General features: G+C 41.5%; 1 protein-coding gene across 8 annotated transcripts in view; it reads right to left on the minus strand.

Moving 5' to 3' along the window:
- Positions 1 to 21,100, minus strand: part of cspg5a (chondroitin sulfate proteoglycan 5a) — a 46,226-nt gene that overhangs the window by 3,906 nt on the left and 21,220 nt on the right. The window contains exons 3-5 of one of the 8 annotated variants that reach the window (XM_028426516.1): positions 13,220 to 13,408; positions 5,124 to 5,199; positions 2,055 to 2,111 (exon numbers count right to left, since the gene is read on the minus strand). In XM_028426516.1, coding sequence (XP_028282317.1) covers positions 2,055 to 2,111; positions 5,124 to 5,199; positions 13,220 to 13,408 — 322 coding nt within the window. Of the gene's footprint in view, positions 1 to 2,054; positions 2,112 to 5,045; positions 5,203 to 13,219; positions 13,409 to 21,100 lie in introns of all 8 variants that reach the window. The other 7 variants (XM_028426515.1, XM_028426518.1, XM_028426514.1 and 4 more) reach the window with 7 other exon arrangements.

The following is a 21,100-nucleotide window of genomic DNA, read 5'->3' on the forward strand; positions in this document are numbered from 1 at the left end:
CTAGTACAATAAAATATGACAATGAGTATCAGCTACATTGTAAAACAAATGCAATATTTCCACAATAAAAGCTTGGAATACGTGACATTTTGAAAGGGCTATTAATGAGGGTCATAACCTGGGCAATCTGAAATATGGAGTCTTCGCTCCATTGTGAGAGGGCATGTTTTTACCATGTGATTTAAAATGTGTCAGAGTCAGTAATATTTTAAAAAACGTATTTAGCTATGGGAAACGTGGTCCTAACTTTAAACTCTGATGCATGTAGATCGTCTTTATTAGGTGAATACACATTTTTGTGTGTGGGGTGCCAGCATTAGAATTTTATTTAATCCTTGGGCGCACTTCAAATTAAACTGTAGGTAATGGTGTGTATCAGTGTATATATTTGCCTGCTTGTATTAGTGGTAGGTGGCTTAATGTTTGCCCCTGAGTGCTAAATTAGGACTGTGTGTGAAAGGAGAGAAAGGATGATTTGGTCAGTCAGCAGGACACTGCAGAGCTGTTTATGTATTTTATTGTGGAATTTTCTGTATTATAAATAACCATGTGGCGAGTGTTCCCTTGAGCTAGTCCTGTATTCTAAATATTCTGTGGAGTAGCTGTGTACTGCTCCATCACATGAATAGGCTATATATATATATATATATATATATATATATATATATATATATATATATTCAAAATTCTGGTGCAAAGCCGCAAATCAATTCTGTTATGATGAGTCAGTGTAAGAGCCAATCCAGTCAATGGAAATGAAATCCTCTTAGAAATTACAGCCAGCTATGCCTGGTCAATTTATTTAGTATTGACAGAAAACAATTCCATTTCAGTGTTTGCTGCAGAGGAAACCATGTGGCTAGACTCTCTGCTGAATTACTGTGAAGGGAAGATTGAGGACAAGTGGGTTCAATCTACCGCCGTGAACGAAACACAAAGCGTTCTATCACTGCAGGGCAACATACTGTGTGTGTTATTGTGCAGAAACCACTGCTCTGTGTGTGTGTGTATTCTTGTTATTCTAAACGTGTTTTCTTCTTGTATTAAAGCCTCAGTGTGTGGCTGAGGTGGAACCTCAGCTGTCTGGACATGTAACAAGGACCCCACAAGGTCAACACGTCCCTGCGGCCGGGCCAGTGCTGTCTGTATATCTGTTTATGATTGGGTTTGGATTGTACCTGCAGGCTCTGAATTTTAATATGTTTAGGGTACGAACAATTTCACACAGTTTTCATAATTATATTTCAGCAGGGGGCTCACACATACTAAATGCTTTTAAAATTTTTAAACAAGCTTGTATATATATATGTGTGCCCAAGGTCATCCGATCATGGGACCAACACAGCCACAAAAGTCCACATTGTGATTGTCCACATAGAGTAGGCTGGGGTTAGTCAGGAGTCTAGAGTTCAATTCCCCCCGACACCATGAGCAGTTGTGTTTTCACTTAGAGCGTAGTGTCACTTTCACCAGTGGTTATGTTTCATTTTCACTCACAGATGGGCATTTAAAACTACTGCTTAGGGTTAGGCATTAAAAAAAACAGGGCGAGGGCCTAGGTAAACACATCGTACAAGTAAAGCTGTGTTGTCCTCTGGGGTTGCCGTCTTTGACTACAATCGTAACGAGTACCTGACCCCATGAACACATAGTGATGTGGCTACAGAAATACATACACATATTGTGTCCATTTTTGAAATATCAAACATAATGAGGACAGGTTTCTCACTTGGGTCCTACACTAACAGACTTTTTTTGGAAAATGGATGAGAACACACTGATGACTCATCCTGCACTCAGAGGCGTATTCTAATTTCGCATCCAACTGAAGGATTTCTCATCATTTTTATGTCCTGGAAAGACACATTTGACTCTCATACACGTGTTTGTTTACATCCTTATGAAATGGTTTGTATTTATTTTGTGAGTGGGGTAAGGTTCGGATTGATCCACTGAAAGGAGTGATTGACAGGGCCACAGTAACAATGAGAGAGCTGTTTGGAAAGGTGAGAGAGGAGGGTCGGGACTTTCTGACATTTGGAATTTGGTCTTACCTCACAGTCGGACTCCTCTTTGGTCTTACACTCCCAGGTGTATCTGCTCATGGTTTTCTGAGGGGAGGGGGATGGGGCAAACGGTTATACTCCTCAAAACCATACAAAGCATCCTCAAAGAAAGACAAGAAAGGGACGGAGGCGCGACAGACTGGAGAACGATACAGTTAAGTAGCAAGAGTGATGGAGAGAGAGAGAGAGAGAGAGAGAGAGGCAGACAGATAAAACAGAAAGAGAGAGACAGATAAAACAGAGAGAGAGAGAGAGAGAGAGACGGAGTGTTGGAGACAGCTGATCTTCCCAGCTGGTTACATACACTTCAATCAGAAACATTGACTCTCTGGTGCTGCATCTCCACAGCACAGACAGGTTTGTATATTTCGGGTGAGTGTGACCAGACACTGTTAGTTTGGAGTGGAATCGAGGTTATTTGCTTTTATTAGATGTTTCTAGGTGTTTCTTAGGGTAAACTGGTGAGTTAGTGTGGTCCATGTTGTTGGTTTAGGGGGTCTATATGTAAAGGTAGGTTTTGTATGTGGTTAAGGAGCTTGTTACCAAATAAATGTGGATTGAATAGTAGTTGGAAATATCTCAGAAGGGCAGAATGAGCCATATTTGGACCACAGAGTGATGGCAGTTTTATGACATTTCAATCCAGACCCCTAAAACCTACCAAACTTACCAATCTATCTATTCAGCTAAGCACTAGCACTAATGAGGATACATTTGATGCTGTGAGCCAACAGTGCTAATGTTACTTTACACACTGATGTTTACGAAACACTGAATGGAAAATCATCTGCAGCTTAAATTAGCTGGTCAAACTTTTCATTGTTTTTGACTTCTTGTTTAAAATCCAGGAGGTTGAAATAAAAATGATTGAATAACTAGAGTTTCTTTCTTTAGTACCTTTTCTAGAGATTTTCTACATTTGTAATACTTCATGACCTGTCAATCAAGAGTGTTATAAATGTCACCTCTGGCCTCATTTAAATAGAGCTTATTAGCACCCCTAGTGGTTTAACATTTCACAGGCAAAGTTTAGCTAATATTTCACAAATACTATTCAATCCATGGGATTAGATAGGATTTTAAGGGGGAGGGGTTGGCGTGTGGGTTGTGCTTACATTTCTAAAATGTTGTTGGAAAATGATTATAGGTTATTTTTACTTATTTATTGATTATTTATTTATTTTTACTACTGTGGGATTTATTGTCTGTCAGGATAATGAAAATGTATTTAGTCATGGTTACAATGAGCGGGTGGCAAAGATTTACCTCTAAACAAAACTGAAAGAAACTGTCTGATTAAAAAAGCTTAAGCACAACTACTGATGGAGTTGTTAGAGGGTGGTACCACATCTTTAAAAAGGCTTATCCAAACAAATCAAACTCTTACTCCATTGTAGCACTACAACTACCCATGCTGCTACAACGTTAGCATTAGTGCTACCAGCTACCCATGCTTCAGTTAGTGAGGCAACCTGTCAGCTCTCTGCAGACCCCTGCGGGCTGCAGCGAGACGTTGCATCTCAGATGTTTATCCTGATGACGATACCTTACAAACACCCCACTCCTTGGTTAGCTTACCTGTTTGTGTCATCACCCCCCCCCCCCCCCACCTCCCCCTCACAGAAATCCTTTTTTTTTTGTTTTTTGACTGATCGTCACTGCCCTTCCCGTTTTCCCACCCACGTTCAGGATAAACAAGTCAAGCAGACATTCTGTTAAAAAGGTTCGTAAACAGATAGCAAAGCAGATCTGCGATGAATGACATGGCTGCCGGGTGGCGCACAGTAGCGACAGAGCAGGCATGCCATGACATACCGATGCAAGAGGTGATCAGAGAGAGAGCTGTTAGAAAGAGAGAGAGACGAGATGGGGAGGGGTCGCAATCAGGAGTTTTCTCTGAAAATGGCTGGTTTATGGACAGGGAAGCTCAGTTAGCAGCTGCACTGTCAGGACACTCCATACACATGAGCCTGCATGGTTTCAGGGGGAATTTAACCTTTGACCCCGGCTGTAACAGCGCCCGGGTTCAACCGCACGGCTGATTTATGTCACGTCTGGTCTTGTCAACACATAACCCAGTGTCTGTGGACACTATTCAGAGAGTGGGATTTACTATACAGATATTCTCATTTTAAGGGTTAAAATGTCCTAATTCCTGGAACTACCTATAAATTGGGATCAATAAGCAATAAAACATAAATCAACAGACACAATGTACCTTTCAGGCTCAGAAAACACTGTGTTGCCATGGAAGCAGCTGCAAGGGCTCAGCCAGTCCTTGGATTTCTTTTCATGAGCCATTTAAGTTTATGATTAGCTTCTAATTTCTGCCCCCCCCCCCCCTTTTTATGTACCGGTAAACATTTCACAAAAATCTTAATAAAAATTCAAAAAACTGCAAAATCAGTTTTAATATCAACATTATCATGCTGACTAATCATTAGGAATGTTTCATTGTCAGCTGCTCCTTGACAAAAGTCCAAATTATAATAAATATTAAACATGGTTGATGTTCGTTCGGTCGTATCAGAGGAGTGTGATGGGTTAAAACTGGACCTGAAAACCCTTCATCATACAGTATCATTTGATTCAGACCAGCTTGATTTGGGATTGTTGGAAAGGGCAAATAAAATCCTGTCTCCAGTGTGAGTTTAAACCAGTAATGTGGATGGCTATTGGGTGGTTTCCAGCTGCTGGTCGTCAAAACATACAGTATAAAACTACATTTGCAGGTTGGTTTAACTATCACTAAGGCTGCTTCACCCAAATAGTAATTACTGTATTTGGATTCCCTGTTCCATTTTGAGAAAACTCTTTTGACCCCGCCCATCCCTCCTCATTAAGCCTTTCACACCTCAGAGTATCGGAGAGTATACTCATGCCCATGCATTTGGAGGGGAGTCAGGGGGGCCCGGGCTGGGTTTTGGAGGGGGGAGATGCAGAAAAAGGGGTGAGAGAGAGAGGCGAGAACCACGTTACCTGACAGATAATGTTATCATAGTAAGCCAATGCACGGGCATGAGGGACGTTAGGAGGGGTGTCGCACAGTTTCCTTACATTTGGGTGGGAGCCCTCAGCGATGGTGGACAGCGAGAAATTATCATTGTGCTGCTCCGATGAAGGCCGGTACTTACTGCTGGGCGTCAGAGGAGGGAGGGAGGAAAGGGAAGGGGGGTGAGGGAGGTAACATGACGAAGAGAGAATATAGAACATTTAGAGGATAAGAGGTAGACAGAGAAGACGAGGACAGACAGATTGGTTTGGAAACAGAAAGAATGAGGCCGGTTGCAGGTTTGGAAAAAAAAAGGATCCAGGAGGTAGAGGAATGATGAAGATGAGGGTGAGGTGACATTTGAGAAAATCCACAAGAAGAAGGATGAAAAGACAAAAGAGGACCACATGGAGAGATGGTAATACAGCATGAAAAGACAGGAGGAATAAGGGAGAAAAGGGGCAATAGGAGGACAAATTTAGGAAAAAGATTACATTTGTGAGGAAGAACGACAAAACAGAAGGGGGGAGAAAAAGCAAGAAAGCAGCATTAGTTAGCAAGAACATGACGTTTGTTTGTGAACTAGCAGAGAAAGACAAAAAAACATTTTATCTGTGATGCAACACTTTCTTAAGAATCTCTCAACCGAATGTGAATCAGGTCAACCACACATAAATGTATATGTTCATATTTATCTAGGCCTAAAGTCCTTGTTGATGAAGCTCATCAGTTAATGGTGTTTGCCATGTTCAGTGGTTTCACTTTCAAATCACAAAACCATACCGTTTAATATTTTTATGCATTCAATGTATGTTTATTCCATGGAAGATTAGAGGTTTGAAATGTGACAATAATCACTATATATACACACAGATAAAAACACTATAGAGGATATAATGGGTGTCTCAGGTTAAAACAGAAATGTTAACATAGTCTACAGCACTATATTCCTATGCCATGTCAACCCATCCATCCACCCCGGGCCTCCTCTCAAATGTAAAATGACTGTTACAATAAACTGTTTTTTTCTATTTTTACTTTTTGGTGGTCAAAAGTTGGTGGGGTCCCCCCCAAGCTTCATCTTTTTGCTGCTGTAATTTTTTCTTGGCTCTTCAAATTTTTTGATATCCTTGTGTCTTGATAGCATGTCGCACAGATTCAGGGTGTTGTTACTGATCTGGTTGCGCTCATTCATTCGTCTTTCCATGGTCCAGGCAGAAAGTCTGGATCTCACTTTGGAGTTCTTTGACTTTTTTAATCTGCTCGGCCTTCGCCTGGTGCTCACGAAGCCACTGTCTTTTTTTTTTTTTTGCCCATCCGAGACATACAGCGTCTAGAGCGACCAGGTTTTCCTCTGTCAACTCTTCAATTGTCGTCTTCTGTTAGTGGACCTTGTCAGTCAGGTATTCAAATGACTAAACTAGAAGATTTGCGTCATTTTCACACAAAGTGAATGTGTTCTGGGTTCCTCTATACTTTTAGGGCATTTTGTGTCTTTTTTAGTAGATAATTGGAAGGAAATAAAATGCAGTAAAGATCAGTAGTAGAGTTGAGAGGTTGACCCTTTGAAAGCAGCATTGGTACCTGAAGCTGCCTCTAGCTGGGTTTTATTTCAAAAATTCACTCTAAAAAGTGAATTTAGAAAAAAACACATATCAGGATCACAGCTGTAGAGCTTTTATTTTGAAAGTGATACATTTTGCATTTACATATTCAGCTTTTGCTGACCCAACCTTTTAATTAGCCTCTTCTCATGACAGCCACTTTGGGACACTGCCATAATGAAATGTAACCATGGGTTGTGTTAAGCTAATGCAGAAACTATCACTCTTTGGAAGGGCTGCATATATTAAAAGAGCAAAATTGATTAAAACAATGTGAGTTTGTTTGGCTGCACTTGACGTTTCCCTGAGGGACCTTCCCAAAGGGATTAACAAGGTATATTCTATTTTATTCTATTCTAGTGAACACTGTTCTACTTTCAAACAGATACACAGAGACTTCCTCTTCATATCAGAGAGCTAGCGAACTTCAGGAGTTCCCTTCAGACTGAATTATGACTGAACTCTTTGAATTTTGTCCTCCTTCTTCTCCGACTCCTCAAAGTGAAGAGATGTTTGTCACAGAGTGAGGCGGTGAGTTTGTCTACACTCTAAAACAACTCTTCCTCATCACATATGAAACAGCTGTCATTTGCACCTTGCTCATTTTAAACCTTACAATTTTAAGTTGTGATCCTTCCTCTCATCATTCCTGATTCCCCCGTCACATGTATAGTTGAAGAAGTCGTGATCTACTTTCTGCAGAAAAAGCCAACCGCTTCTATGATCTGTATGCGAGCTTCCATATTTGATGAACGAAGTGACAGGACTATCAAAGACCGGGTGGGGAGCCACACACAGAGACACGTTTCCTGTCAAACCTTGTCATGAAAAATCATTTTAACATTTTTGTACAAATTAAACAAATGGTTTAATTTGTTTCAGCTGGACGGCACATCCATGAGAGCTGTGGCAGGAAGGTTTGCTGTGTCTGTCAGCACAGTGTCCAGAGTATGGAGGAGATACAGATTTGACACAGCGACCCAAATTCACCCAGCAAACGACTCCCCCCACAGCTCATCTGGATGGCCTAGTTCACACCTTGTCCCCAGACCCCCCCCCAGCTGACCACTATCACCTTTGAATTTCCTGTCCCCTTCTCCACCTGTCACCTCAACACTGACCTTTACTACTGAGCAGGTGCTGCAGAGACTCCATGACTCTCTGACAGAGGTGTCTGAGACAGGGATGTAATAAATAAAATAAAATAAAATAAAATAAAGACTATACTGGACTTTCCCTCTCACCCTCTCCACAACATGCTGACCAGCTATTTTATATTTTAATTCCATGCTGTCTTTCACTTTTTGTCTGTAACAAAAAGAATTTTCCCTCAGTGATAAATAAAGGAAATCTAATTCTAATTAATATTTAAATATCTAAATATTTGCTGGCATTTATATGCATGTACATCAGCTCCATGTCTCATCCTGGCTGTGTGTATTCGGTAAAGATGAACCATTCATGTGTGATGTGTTGCAGTAATCTAACTATTCACATATAATGTATACCACCATTGTAATGTGCATTTTTGTGCACACTGCCACTGTCTGTTAAGCAAATACAACAGCCACCTCATAAATGCAAGAGGCCGCAACACAAATGTGCAACTGTCGCACAAAAGCAATTCTTTCTCTGCTGGGACAATGTTCCACCTAATTATCAATCATGCAACATTTCTCCTACAGTTTGCAGTCGGCATCCATTGTCAGGCTTTTTGCATTTGTGTTTCCACTTCCTGTGTTCGTGTTGAGGATTTTGCATTGTTTTGTAGTTGTGTTGTGAGTTTTAACTTTGTGAGGCACTATAGTTTTTCCTTTAACACCATGTGTATATGAGGGATGTTTTGCAAGCTCAGATGGTATATTTGCACATTTTGGAGCCATTTTTTTCCTAACAAGAAATAAAGAAAAAACTGTGTCCAGGTGAGTACTACAGTCTTCTCAACCTATATGCACTGCACGTAAGGTTAACAGCTCAGCAGGCTATTATTAGCGTAGTAGAGAGGTATCGTATTAATATTGTTTCTGTGGCATTTGGCTTGTTTAATAAGTCTGACCTGAAAGCAATGAACTGTGCACTAGCGCTGACTTCACAGTGGTTACCTTGCACTGCTAAAAGCCTCTTTTCCAGTTCAGTTCAAAGATTTGTTCCGACATGTACTGATCACCTCTAATTTGGAGGACTTGTGCAGAATATAAAAGCCCTCGCTCTATCTTTCCCTCTCCATCTATGACCAGGATGTTGGGTCTGAACTCGACTGCGGCACAGCAACGCTGCAATTACCCACAGCAGATGGGGGAGTGTGGGAGTCTCGAGTCTCATCAGCGGCACAGACACACACACGCGCTCTTCTGAATGTGTCATGTTGAGCGTTTTCTCTCTCTTTTTTCTCCTTTCACTCCTGCTACAGTTTCTCCTTTGCTCCTCATTCCCTGCTTCCTCCTGCCCTCCTCTTCTTCTTCTCTCTTCTTCGATTTCTTTTAGCCGACCACTTGATGAGGCTGTGTTGTCTCTTTCATGCTGCACCCTGCCGCTCACAACCCTCAGGTCGCACAGCTGTATGTAGGTCAACCCCGCCTCCCCCTGTTTCTCCCTCCCTCCCCTCCTCCTGTTCAGACTGCCCTACTTTCAGCTGTACGACCAATGACATCACTCTTTTTCTCCCCCTTTTTTAAATTTCTATTAGCAAGCGTTACAGCTGCTACTGACTGCACCACTTCTCCTCCTCGCCACCATCTTCATCATCCACCATGACTAGCACGATAACCTTCCCTGTGCAGCTAAAAATAACCCCCCTGTGTAAATGTGGGATCGGGCGTTGAAGATTCGGTCCTTGGGTTCACATTTGCATCCGTGATGCTCGATTGCCGGGCTGCTGCTCATCCAAGACCGCTCTGTTGCCAGGGAGATCGCTGCTGAAACACCATCATTGGCAAAGCAGTGTTGAAACAACCCCCACCCACTCCTTTTTATATTCAATCCAACCCTTCAATCTGTCTGTCACTTTCTTTTCCTCCTTGACTGTGTATTCAGTCCACGTTTCTCGGACGGGCTACACTGTGTATTCTACACAGGAACGGGGGAAATGACTTCTAAATGCCTGCTTACTTATATTATTAAGATGGTGATGCTCAACAGCAGAATATGAAGAAAGGACAATTATTATCCTTATGTCAAGCCATTAAAACGTGAGGTGTTTACACATCTAGCACTCCTCTTGAATACCAAGAATACAGGAAATGTGATGCACAGTGAAGCGTTTGTTGCTATGGCAACAAATATAATGGTGGTGATGCTTGTAGCAGATGGGAGACTTATAGACTTAACATGATGTTTTCACCGACTCCAATACCCACAACAACAAATCTGATCAATTAATCAAGGAACCAAGACAGGGGGTCTGGATTTCACACAGTGATATCACACAGCATCACATACATCAGATGGATAGTCATGGTCACATATATGAAGCCAAAGGCCACATTTTATCATATATTTTTTAAGAGTATGGTAGTCCAATAGACTTTAACTTAAGTGCTTCAACAGCAGTAACAGATGCCAGGAGACCATGGCTGTCACTCAGTGAGAGTGACATATACATGAGGTGGGAGTTGTTACCATGGCAACCCTTTTTTTCAATCTTAACCTAAAGTTTTATCCCTGAATTTAAACTTTTTGCGTTCCCAATTGAGGAAAAACAAAGGGATGTAAATTTCATGCGCGCACACCCACAACATCTTTGTGTTGCCTTGTAAGCAAGTCCAGATAAGACGACTCACTGCAAAGGCCACAGCTGTGCATGGACCGCAGAATCAAACAACTCCTGTTTCCTGTCTTAGTTTAAAACAAAACAAATGAGGACTATATGATTCTAACCCTGGTGTCAGCAGCTGTCTAGAAGAGCTGTGGAGCTTTACCAAGACTGTTACCAGTTGTCTTTGACAGCTTCATGTATGAGAAACTGTTCAAGACATCACATACACCATCTGCCATAAGATTCTGAGCACGGACAGGTGACGTGAATAACACTGATTATCTGGTTACCATGGTACCTGTCTTATTAGGCAATCTCTGCATGGACAGGGTCATAGTTATGGGCAGCCAAAGCTCACTGAAGGTGGGTTCATGTAGTTGAATCCAACAATAGCTATTGCAGCTCGAAGTGCTGAAAACTTCTTGGTTCTGATAGAAAGGCTGTGTAGCTGCAGACCAGACATGGTGTCCATAAGGTGGATGGCATGGAATGCACTATGGGAATACAGATACCACAGTACACTCTCAGAGGTCTAGACCACAGGTCAGGGCTAGTTTGGTGACAAAAGGGGGACTTATACAATATTAGACAGGTGATGATAATGTTATGGCTGATGATGTAATGAGTTAGGGCCATGAATGTTCATGTGAACTCAGAACCCATCAAGACCTGTTTCCTGGTCTTTCCCTGTACTCCTTTCGTCCAGAGTATACTCTTCCTGCTGCCGCCCTCATTTGTCTTGTTATCGGCTTTTCAGCCGGCTGCTCTCCATCAGCTCTCTGTGCTGCTCCTCCCACCTCCATCTCCTCCTTTTTTCATTCCTTCTCTCTGACTCTTCCTCACACTGTTCTTATCTCTTTTGTTGTTGCCCATCCCCCTTCTCTTTTCTCTCACAAACTCTCCTCATCCACTGCCTTGCAATCCTTACATCTACACATTCATGTCTGTCCTCTGTTTTGGACTCTTGGGTATTTTCCAGAATTTAACAAATGAAATTTGGCTTAGTTGCCTTGAAACTGGTGACCTGTCCAGGGTGTACCCCTCCTCCCGCCTGAAGATAGCTGGGATGGATGGATGGGTGGGTGGATGGATGAATGCCAAGCTCATGATAACTCTGATTGTGGTCGCCAAACTGCCCGTTCTGTGGCAGGTTCAATGAGGTGAATACGTACTGCTGCAGTTGTCGTTCTAAATGTATGACTCAGTCCTTCCCTCACATGTTGCTGTGAGATGTAAAAAGTTTATGTTGTGACCAATAATTCCTGTAATCAGTGCAAGAACAGCCTTCTCTCTCCCTGCTCCTGTGAAGGACACATGCTGTTATTTAGTCCGCCTGCCTATTTTTTATGTTTGCAACAAATCTCAAGCATGTTCTGTTGTATTTCACAACAGCTTTGTTTTTCCTCTAAACGAGTGTAGTTCGAACTCAGTTACATTGTCTAAACACATTTTCTGATACATTTTCCATATATCTAAGGGCAAAAGAACCACCCACCTGACACTTAAAGCGGCCATGCTTCTAGGGGCAACAAATTTAAAATTCTCTGGCCCCAAATAAAAAAAAATTAAGAAAGCTTTTATTGATGTCAAATCATTTATAGCATAACTGTAATAGAGTCTTCTTAGAAGGGACACTTGTAAAAAATTTCTAGAGCCCCAGCAGAGTCTAGTGACGCCTCTGGTCACACCCCACATTATGCAAAACATATGTTTATTTAGGTATTTTTAACATGGCAGTCTATGAGAAGTCTTATCAGTCTATGAACCAGCCTCAAGTGGCTACTCAAGAAACTGCAGTTTTCTGCACTTATAGGTTGTCCCATGTGAAATTGTGTCATGTGAACGAATATCAATTTCCTTTAATTTGCGTAAATTATGTATAATTATATACTTTGAGTATAGGTGCTGACTCACATGGTGAATTTCCTGGTTCCACAACTCCCTGCCTGCCTCAGCTTGTGCTCTACCACTTTGCCTGTATTTGGATTAACTATGAGTTTAGACAGACTCAGACACATTTGGAACCTCCCACACACTGCTTGATTTTAATAAAAAAGAACACACTACTTCTTAACCACAATGCAAAGTTGGGGTTGCAAAATATGCCTCCTCTCTTTATCGGTGGCACATTTGCTGTAAAGAGGTAATTCTACATATGAAATCTGTAGTCAAGTTCGTTGCTATGTGGAGGAAGAAGATGAAGATGTATCCATGAGCCATCTTTTGCTACATTCATACTCTCAAACTTCACAGAATTGTTTCCTTTTTGAAACTCAGATGTCATTGACATATTGATTGAATTTCAATGAGTGTTTAAAGCTGTTGCTCCACTGGGCCTCAGCTGCTTAAACTCTGCTTTTTTCAGATTTTATTTCTGCCAAACTTATTTTCTCCTCTGTTCTTTCTCTCTGTATCGACCTGTGTGTCTCAGTCCTTCTCTCAACTTCACACTAAATAGAAGCCGGGCCGCCTCTAAGGCAGCGGCAGGCAAAGAAACAGTTTTCAATCTTAAACATTGATGAGGGAGTAATGTACTGCAGCTGAGTCTTAGTGCCTGCTGGGAACCTGATTATAAATCTGACAGTCCTCAGTACCTCTGAGCAAGGCACTAGGGTAGATGCATTAGTTTCTAGTTTTAGCTGATTGATCTTTTACACTTTGACAAATTAATCCATCAATTGAAAAGTTGCCAAATACATCTTAAATGTCCCCTTTTACCTTCTTACCAAACATCCATGCTACACCTAAAATATACATTATTATTATTATAATTATTATACGCATGACTCCAATTAAACCTCACCTGCGCTTGCGCAATTTCTTGTTCTCCGTCTTGAGCACGTGGAGTTTCTTGGCGAAGCAGACGATGATCATGAAGAGCAGTAGGACCACAAGAGCCGAAGCCCCCACGGCCAGACACATCACCTGGAACTCTGTCACCACCGCCTCACAACGGGAACCCTTGTGCCAGATGTAATCCTGGACGTTACATCTGCAGTAGGACAGCGGGCAGAGGACAGGGTGTAATATGGGAGTCGGAGGGAGGACACAGAGCAGAATGAAGGAGAAGGAGAAGGAAAAGGAGGAAAGAGAAGGAACAGAAAGCAAAACATTGTTAGTGGCGGTGTCACAGTCTCTCAGACTCACAGGCTCTTCAGTATGTTTATGAGTGTTCAGGGCCTCCCTTCTGTTTCTGATTATCTTAAACTGCTTTGTTGCAGGGGGAAAAATGTATTTGTTGAAACAAAAAATAGGAAAATGTCCCTGGACATGTTACATAAATCTTATTTGTGAAGTCATCCACTGCAGGAGCGTTTGAAGCCGGCAGGTTTTGAACGCAGCTTATTCAACAATTATAATGTCACCACTTTGTGTGTCTGAAAATAGAAAGTGAAAAAGAAAACAAAAACTAGCCTGAGGTGCCTTCCTGAATATTAACACAGTGTCACACAAACACACACACACAACCTTCTGTCAAACATACACAGACAAAAAAGACATTAAAGTTTATAAGATGTAACACAATACATATGGGAAACCATGTGTGTAGATGTACATCATGGACACACACAGGCAAACACACACACACAGCCGCCATCTGAGTCCCGGACTCACTGCCGTTTGGCAGAGTACGGTGTCCGCCTGGGGATATAGGCAGATGGCTTTGTCTACACACTGTTTGGCATGTAAAACAGCAAATCTATTTTACCACTTAATGAGACAATAATGCTGCTGAGCGACGCTGCCTCACTGTCACATGAGTGGAATTTTGTGTAACCCAGTGTGTAAGAGACCAAAGGTTACATTAAACAGTTAAGGTAAGATGTAGCTGTATAGACTTTTGTTCATTGACACTTTAATATTGCATATTAACTTTCACCCAAGCAGCTGGAAATTGAGGTAGCCAGGCAAACAGCAAGGATGCTGAGCGGGCAGAAAACTCTTTCCATACAGGTTAGAAAATTGTGTAAAATGTGTTTACAGTGTGAATTACTGGTGTGTTTTTCAGATTGAGCTAGGCTTGCTGTTTTCCCGTGTTCATGCTAAGCTAATTAAATGAGACCTCACAAAATCAGCACTCACTTCAGTCTATAATGGTGTATAGCCTGATATATACCACATGAATGTATGTTTATGCTAACAACAACTGATCGTATTGCCCAATGTCACATCATGGGACCAATACAGGTTAAGTTAAAGTAAAGTTAAAATAAATTAGTGTAAAGTAATAATAAAAACACAAATTCATAGCATTGAAAACATTTTACAAGGTAAACCTTTCCCGGTTGCAGTGACTATATTTGGCTACCATGTCCCCTAAACACACAGATACAGACAGATAAATATGAATATGAGGACTCAAAATATGTTGTTTTCAATCCAGCAGTTAGGGAAATATTGGACCAAATGCTGATGAGCATGAATATGCATTTTACAGTTCTAGATCTAACCAAGCACTTTTTTTGCCAAAGTGGACCAAATTTCAAAATAAAAGCCTTGTACTGCTTTCATTTTGTCATCATTGAGCACAGGGCTGTCAATGTGCCAGAACATTCAAAAGCTGCTGAGCACCCTGGAGTCAAAGAACTCATTCAAACCAAACAAAACTCTTTCCGTCAAGCACTAAAACACCTTCCAGACTGAGCAACAACACACTGCAAATGTAGCCGAAACACAGCAACTTTAATTAATGACTTTAATTAATGACTCACAAAGCAATTAACAGCATTCTACCCACTTTCTTTGTCCCACATTGGACATTAGATCTACACACACACACAGATGAGGAGTGTAAAGTGAATGGAGAGGTGTGCTCTGGTTATGCTCTCTACATGCTAAGCAGGCTCTTTTCTTTTCTTGACTTCCTGTATCCTTCCTGAATCCTTGATGCTTTTATTTTGCCAGCTGAAGGGAAAGGCTGGCGACGAGCCAGGAGACATTTTGCGAGTGGGCACAAGTGAGGAAGAGGAAGAGATGAAGAACGATATCACAGTTTCAAGGAGACGCTGATGCACTCAACCTCCGCGTGTTCGTACAAAGGAGAGGTTTATGTAAGTCGGAGTTGGAAGGAGGGGAGGAGGGTGAGAGTAGGGGGGGAGGGATAGCGAAAGGGATGCAAGCGAGCAATCAAAGATGCGCTGGTTGTCATGGCAACCCGGCAGAGCAGCAAGCGGAGCAGCAAGCGGAGCAGCAAGCGGAGCAGACGTGCGGCTGGCATGTCATGCTATCACATAAATGCATGTTTGCAGAGCCGTCAAGGGGGACACAGTTCTGCCGTTAGTGACTGGTTCTCCCCTCCCTGTTTTTTTCTTCTTCCTCCCCCTCTGTTCCCTCCGTCCCTCTGTATTCCTGCTGCTTGTCTGCTTGGAAATGCCTTTTCTTGTTCGCTTTACCTCCCCTCTTCCTCCTCCTCTTTCCTGCACTTTGCCGAGTGCCTCCGGCTGAATCGCATCTCTCCTTTCAGTTTGTGCAAGTTTATATTTTCGTTTCTTTTTTTCTTTTTTGTTTTTGACATTTAGAACGAAACACAGCAGCCCAGGGTGAATGTTTTCATCTTGTTAATAACACCAGAGCACAGATAATAATAATAAACAAATGAGGAAGCCAAGGATGAACCGTGTGAACCTGTGTTTTCAGACTAGAATCTAAAATGCTAAATTTACAGTTATACTAAATGACGGAGCTTAAATTTTAGCAACATTATGCTAACATGCACAAACTGATATTGATAACATGTGAAAAACATGCAAAGTTTACCATTTTTACCATGCTCAATCTGTAAGCATGCTAGCATTTGGTGTCACAAATTCAAAGTAGATTGCTAATAAGCTAAGATACAGAATTAAAAACTTTGCATATATGTATATTGTGCAGTATTTGCCACATTTTAATTTATTTATTTTTAATTTATTGGTCTCTTGCGTTCTGCTACACAGCCAAGATGGCAGACATTAAAGGTGATAATATGTCTATTGTTTTATACTTGACTTTGAGAACTACAGGTTGATTTTTTTTCCAGTGTGGAAGTCCACAAGGAACTCCAAGTCCAAGTCTCCAAGTTTGAATACAGAAGGACACAATTAGACACACAAGACTATGGTCCTCCGCTGGATGCAATCTACAACCTCACCACTAGATGCCACTAAACCCTATAGACTGGTCCTTTAAGGGAACGTCTGATGTATGTATGTTATTGTAACGTCCTTCCTATAAAAGATTTTCAGTGAAAAGTTTCTGGAAATAGTTGTCCTGTCTTCCAGGAATGTGAAGCTGTACGCATCAATTCATCCACAACGGAACACAGTCCCAGACAAATACACCATGTACATTTTGAGTTACCAGGTTTTCATTGGCGATGTAGAATAAACAGAGTGACTCCAGCCTTATCCATTAGGATTTTTGGAACGTGGTTTAACAAGCTGACACAAAAGGAAACAGCTCTTGGCTGATATGTGACAATCTTTATGATTGGCTTTCCTCCTCTAAATGTCTCACAGCCAGAGCAGCTGTAAAAAAAATAAAAAACAATTTTGAAAAAAAAAACAACAAAGTAGAAACAACAAAAACTTCTCAAACAAAAAAATGCCTCCTGTCAGCCAGACTCACACATTTCCACCACTTCCACCCATAAAACCTCCCACATGTCCCCCAGGCCAGCCCGTTGTGTCCCACAGCACAGCGTTTTCCTCCTAAAACCAGCCATTATCTCCTTTTCCCGTGGCTCACCACCAGCCGCAATTAAACTGACACTGCAACCCTTCAGAAATAGAGCAGAATTGGCACTGGACTGACCCAGGCCGAATGACACAGAGCTAACAAATCCTCTCAATATTTACCTGATTAGGCTTGACCACTGGGCCAAGATAGGATGAGGGAGACAGACGAGAGTCTTACAGGATGATGGGGGTGCAGGTGGGGCTGTGGCCAGCTAATGAGACCCCCTGTTGGTTTGTGATGATGAGTAATGGAGGGTGAGAGTGCAGGAGCCAAGGAGGACAGTGAGATGAAACGCAGGAGGGCAGGACCTCTCATCACCAGGCAAATGTGTGACGGTACATATCTCTGAGTGTAGTGACCAAAGGATGGACACTACTTTTCATGATGCATTGTAGATATTGAGGCCCTATGGGGTCTATAATTTAAATTTAAATTTAAAGAATTCGGACAGCACTACAAAATGGCGGCGGCACTATATAGGGCCATATGTAGTAATTGGGGAGTGATTTCGAACACAGCCCATCTTTGTCTCACCTACACTTATGTTTTATGGCCTAAGAGTTAAAACAAAACAGAACAGAACAGAACCACAATTATAGCCAACATCCACCCATCCACATTATTCTGTGAACATTAATCAGCCTTTATAAGCATGTACGTAAGCCTCATGGACAGATGTGTCTTCCTGGTGAACCATCTGGAATAGGCGAAAATCTACCAAATTAGGATGTCAGAATCAGAATCAGAAATACTTTATTAATCCCTGGAGGGAAACTGTGGTTGGTTTCTGGATTTTGTATATGATTTAAACTACCTCACTATGGAAGACTGTAGCTCGCAACTAATACTGTTATTTAAACTTACATCTGAATCCATTCTGGTGTTGGACGAAGACTCCTGCAGTGGTAAAACAATACCCAATTAGACTCAACACAATTTGGACTGCAGGGTCTCTGCTCCTCTGAAGCAAGTGAACCAGTGAAGACTTTGATGAAGGATTGTGCTGCCCGTGCAGTGGTACTTTCTTCCTTTGTAATGTTTAAAAGAAAAAAAATGTTCTTTTTCAGTTTTAAATGAGAGAAAGAAAAAAGAGGAAATTCGTTTTAACAAGGTCCTTGAAAGGTTAGAAGAGGTTGGAGCTGGAAAAAGCTGGATGTGCTCTGACAGGAGAGGGTGCAGCAGGGTGTTTACTGAATATTTTAGTATCAACCTCACATTTGCATAAAAAAACAGCTCTGTATTTAAACACATCTTCCTCCACACAAAGCATATTTTCTTATGCAACATGTGCAAAGAGTGACAAGGAAGGAAAAAGTGAGTCGGGCAGCACCCAAGGAGGAGGTGGATGTGAGGATTAAAGGCCAGCAGAGGACAGGAGAGGGTTTACTGTGCCGTCTCTGAGAACTATGAAACTCTGACACTGGTGCTCAAACAAAACCTCATTTGCGTGTCTTACTCTTTCTTGTTTTTTAATGATAAAAGCAAACTTTTCATTTGGCTGAGGGCTTTGGGAGGGGAAGGAAACTGTGGGTCAGGCTGAGGGCAGGATTAAAGAACTTGGCACTGGTTTTTAAAGTGCTGACAGAGGAGGAGGATAGACTGTGGACACTGGACTGGAGTTTGATCTCAGATTAGATATTTAATGAAGACCAAATTTTATAGTTTCTCTGTTTCATTCTAACAGGGAAAAGATGTCTGACTGGTTGAAAATAAGGTGAAAAATAGCTGCACGACATCAATAGTGAACTGGATGGTTTCACCCTCTGCATACAGGACTGACAGTAGTTTTCAACTTAAGACAAAAACACTCATTTGGTGCAGGCTTTGTCTTTAAAATCAGGTTTCAGCACACTTCTCATAAATCTTTGGTGGTTTTCACTGTTCTTCATGTCTCCATCATACTTTTTTTGCATTTGCAGTTGTAGAGTATGATTCATGAGTAAATTGATGAAATGGATTTTTTATTGTTTTTAAATCCAATCATCTCTCTCAACTTTAAACCTGGTGAGTCATACTGATGGGCATCAATTTTAGTTTCTCTAAAAAACAACCAGTTCCTAAATAAAAATCCATTTCTGTGGACAATGATGAAGTCTCATCATGCAGCTACAAACCTCTGCCTATCATCAGTTTGACGGCAATATGAGGAACATGTCTCACGTGCACTTAATCAACACCCTACAGAAAAGGAAATCCACAGGAATGACAGAAGCTTCATGATTCTGCATGATGTTCCCTGTGTCTGAAAGGCTGGGCAGCTCAGCAATATACTGAGAAAAATACAAAAATGGACACAACGATAGAGAAAGCAGGCCATCTGAAAACACACTTATTATTGTTGTGATATTTTAGGTCAGTGGTTTTTGTCTTTCATCAGCATTCCCCTCAGAATTCCCTGAGGCTTGTACATCACGTTGAAAACAAACCAGCTTAAATAAAATATCAGTACATCAGCCTCCATTATGCAAATGGAGGCATTATAACCTTATTAGGTGGGGACCATTCAATCAGCTACAGAGCTAAATCCCTCGATTTGAAAACTGGAAAGGGATTTGACGATGTAACTAGCATTCTGCATTTGGAGTCATAAGAATCTGACAGATTTTGCAAATGCTGCAGACATTTTGTCTTTGTGTAGAACCGCCTCTCTCGACAGCACTACAGGGTAAACCTCTACGCTATTAAATCTAGGCTGGTTAAATGACTCATTCAGCAAGGATCTGCGGTTACGACTGTAACCAAAACCTATTTACATAAATCCCCACATCCCTGGAGAGCACTCACAACACCATAAACTGCAAACCAATTACCCATTTGCAGATGTGTCTCGTGTCACACTTTACTGCAATCATTACATGCAGGATGCGCTTACTGAAAGCTCCTCAGCTCGTGGACCTGACAGGGATACAGTAAATTAGCTAAAACAGGCTCAGGTTCCCCTCTGGGGGGCTGACACATGGATTCATCCTGATGCATTAAAATAATGAAAAATAAAGTGGCTGTGGCGACCAGGAGCCAACATCCATTTACAGCCACTAATAAATTCCCATGGAGTTCGGTGGACAGATCAACCTTAGAGGAATGTCCCACCAGCATTTCTGGCCACTTAAGTGCTTTATGACACATTGTGAATGTTATTTTATTTTTCATTTAGACATTAAAAGTACTTGGTTAGGTTTAAGAATAGATTATAGTTTGGGTTCACCACCACTGGGGTTAAGTGTCTTGCCAAAAGACACATCGGCATGCAGCCAGGGTGCAAGGATCGAACCACCGACCTCATGAGTGACCACCCTACTACTTCATCCCAACTCATCCCCACCTCCCTCCAGCTACCATGGCGACCAGTCCCAACTCCAACAACACTGCCTATGGTGTGCATGGCCTGTCTGCATTTGAACTAAGGATCATATGGACAAAATATGTAATGCAGCATTTTCTTTTCTCCAGTCATAAGAGTCTATCTCATATGTGAAAACATGGTAGTGGTAGTATAATGGTTTAGGCCTGTTTTGCCATTATGGATGAAACAATGAAGTATTCTATTGTCTAAAGATAGTGGGTGGTGCAGCAAAACACCCCAAACCCACAAGCAGTTCTACAAAGAAATGTTTATAGAGGTACAATGTTAATGTTTTTGGAAGGACAAAGTGAAAGTTTTGACCTTAATCCAACTGAAATGTTGTAAAAGGACCTGAAGTAAGCAATTATTCCATTCAGGTGGACTTGGTTAGACTCTGAACTGGTGTAACAGATCCCCTTTATATAAAGATTAATACAACCTGATTATTGTTTGCACATGTGTATCAAAACTAAGTTAACCTGCAGCTCACTGAACACAGCCAAAAACTAATTTGTGCATATGTATATCATGTGACCAGTAAGTGAAAATGTTTTGGCAAAAACAAACTGTGCCTCTCCATGTGTGTATGTGTGTGTATGTGAGTGTGTGTGTTTTGTCCTGGCC

This window comes from Parambassis ranga, chromosome 16 (assembly GCF_900634625.1).
Source record: "Parambassis ranga chromosome 16, fParRan2.1, whole genome shotgun sequence".
Taxonomy (NCBI): Eukaryota; Metazoa; Chordata; class Actinopteri; family Ambassidae; genus Parambassis; species Parambassis ranga.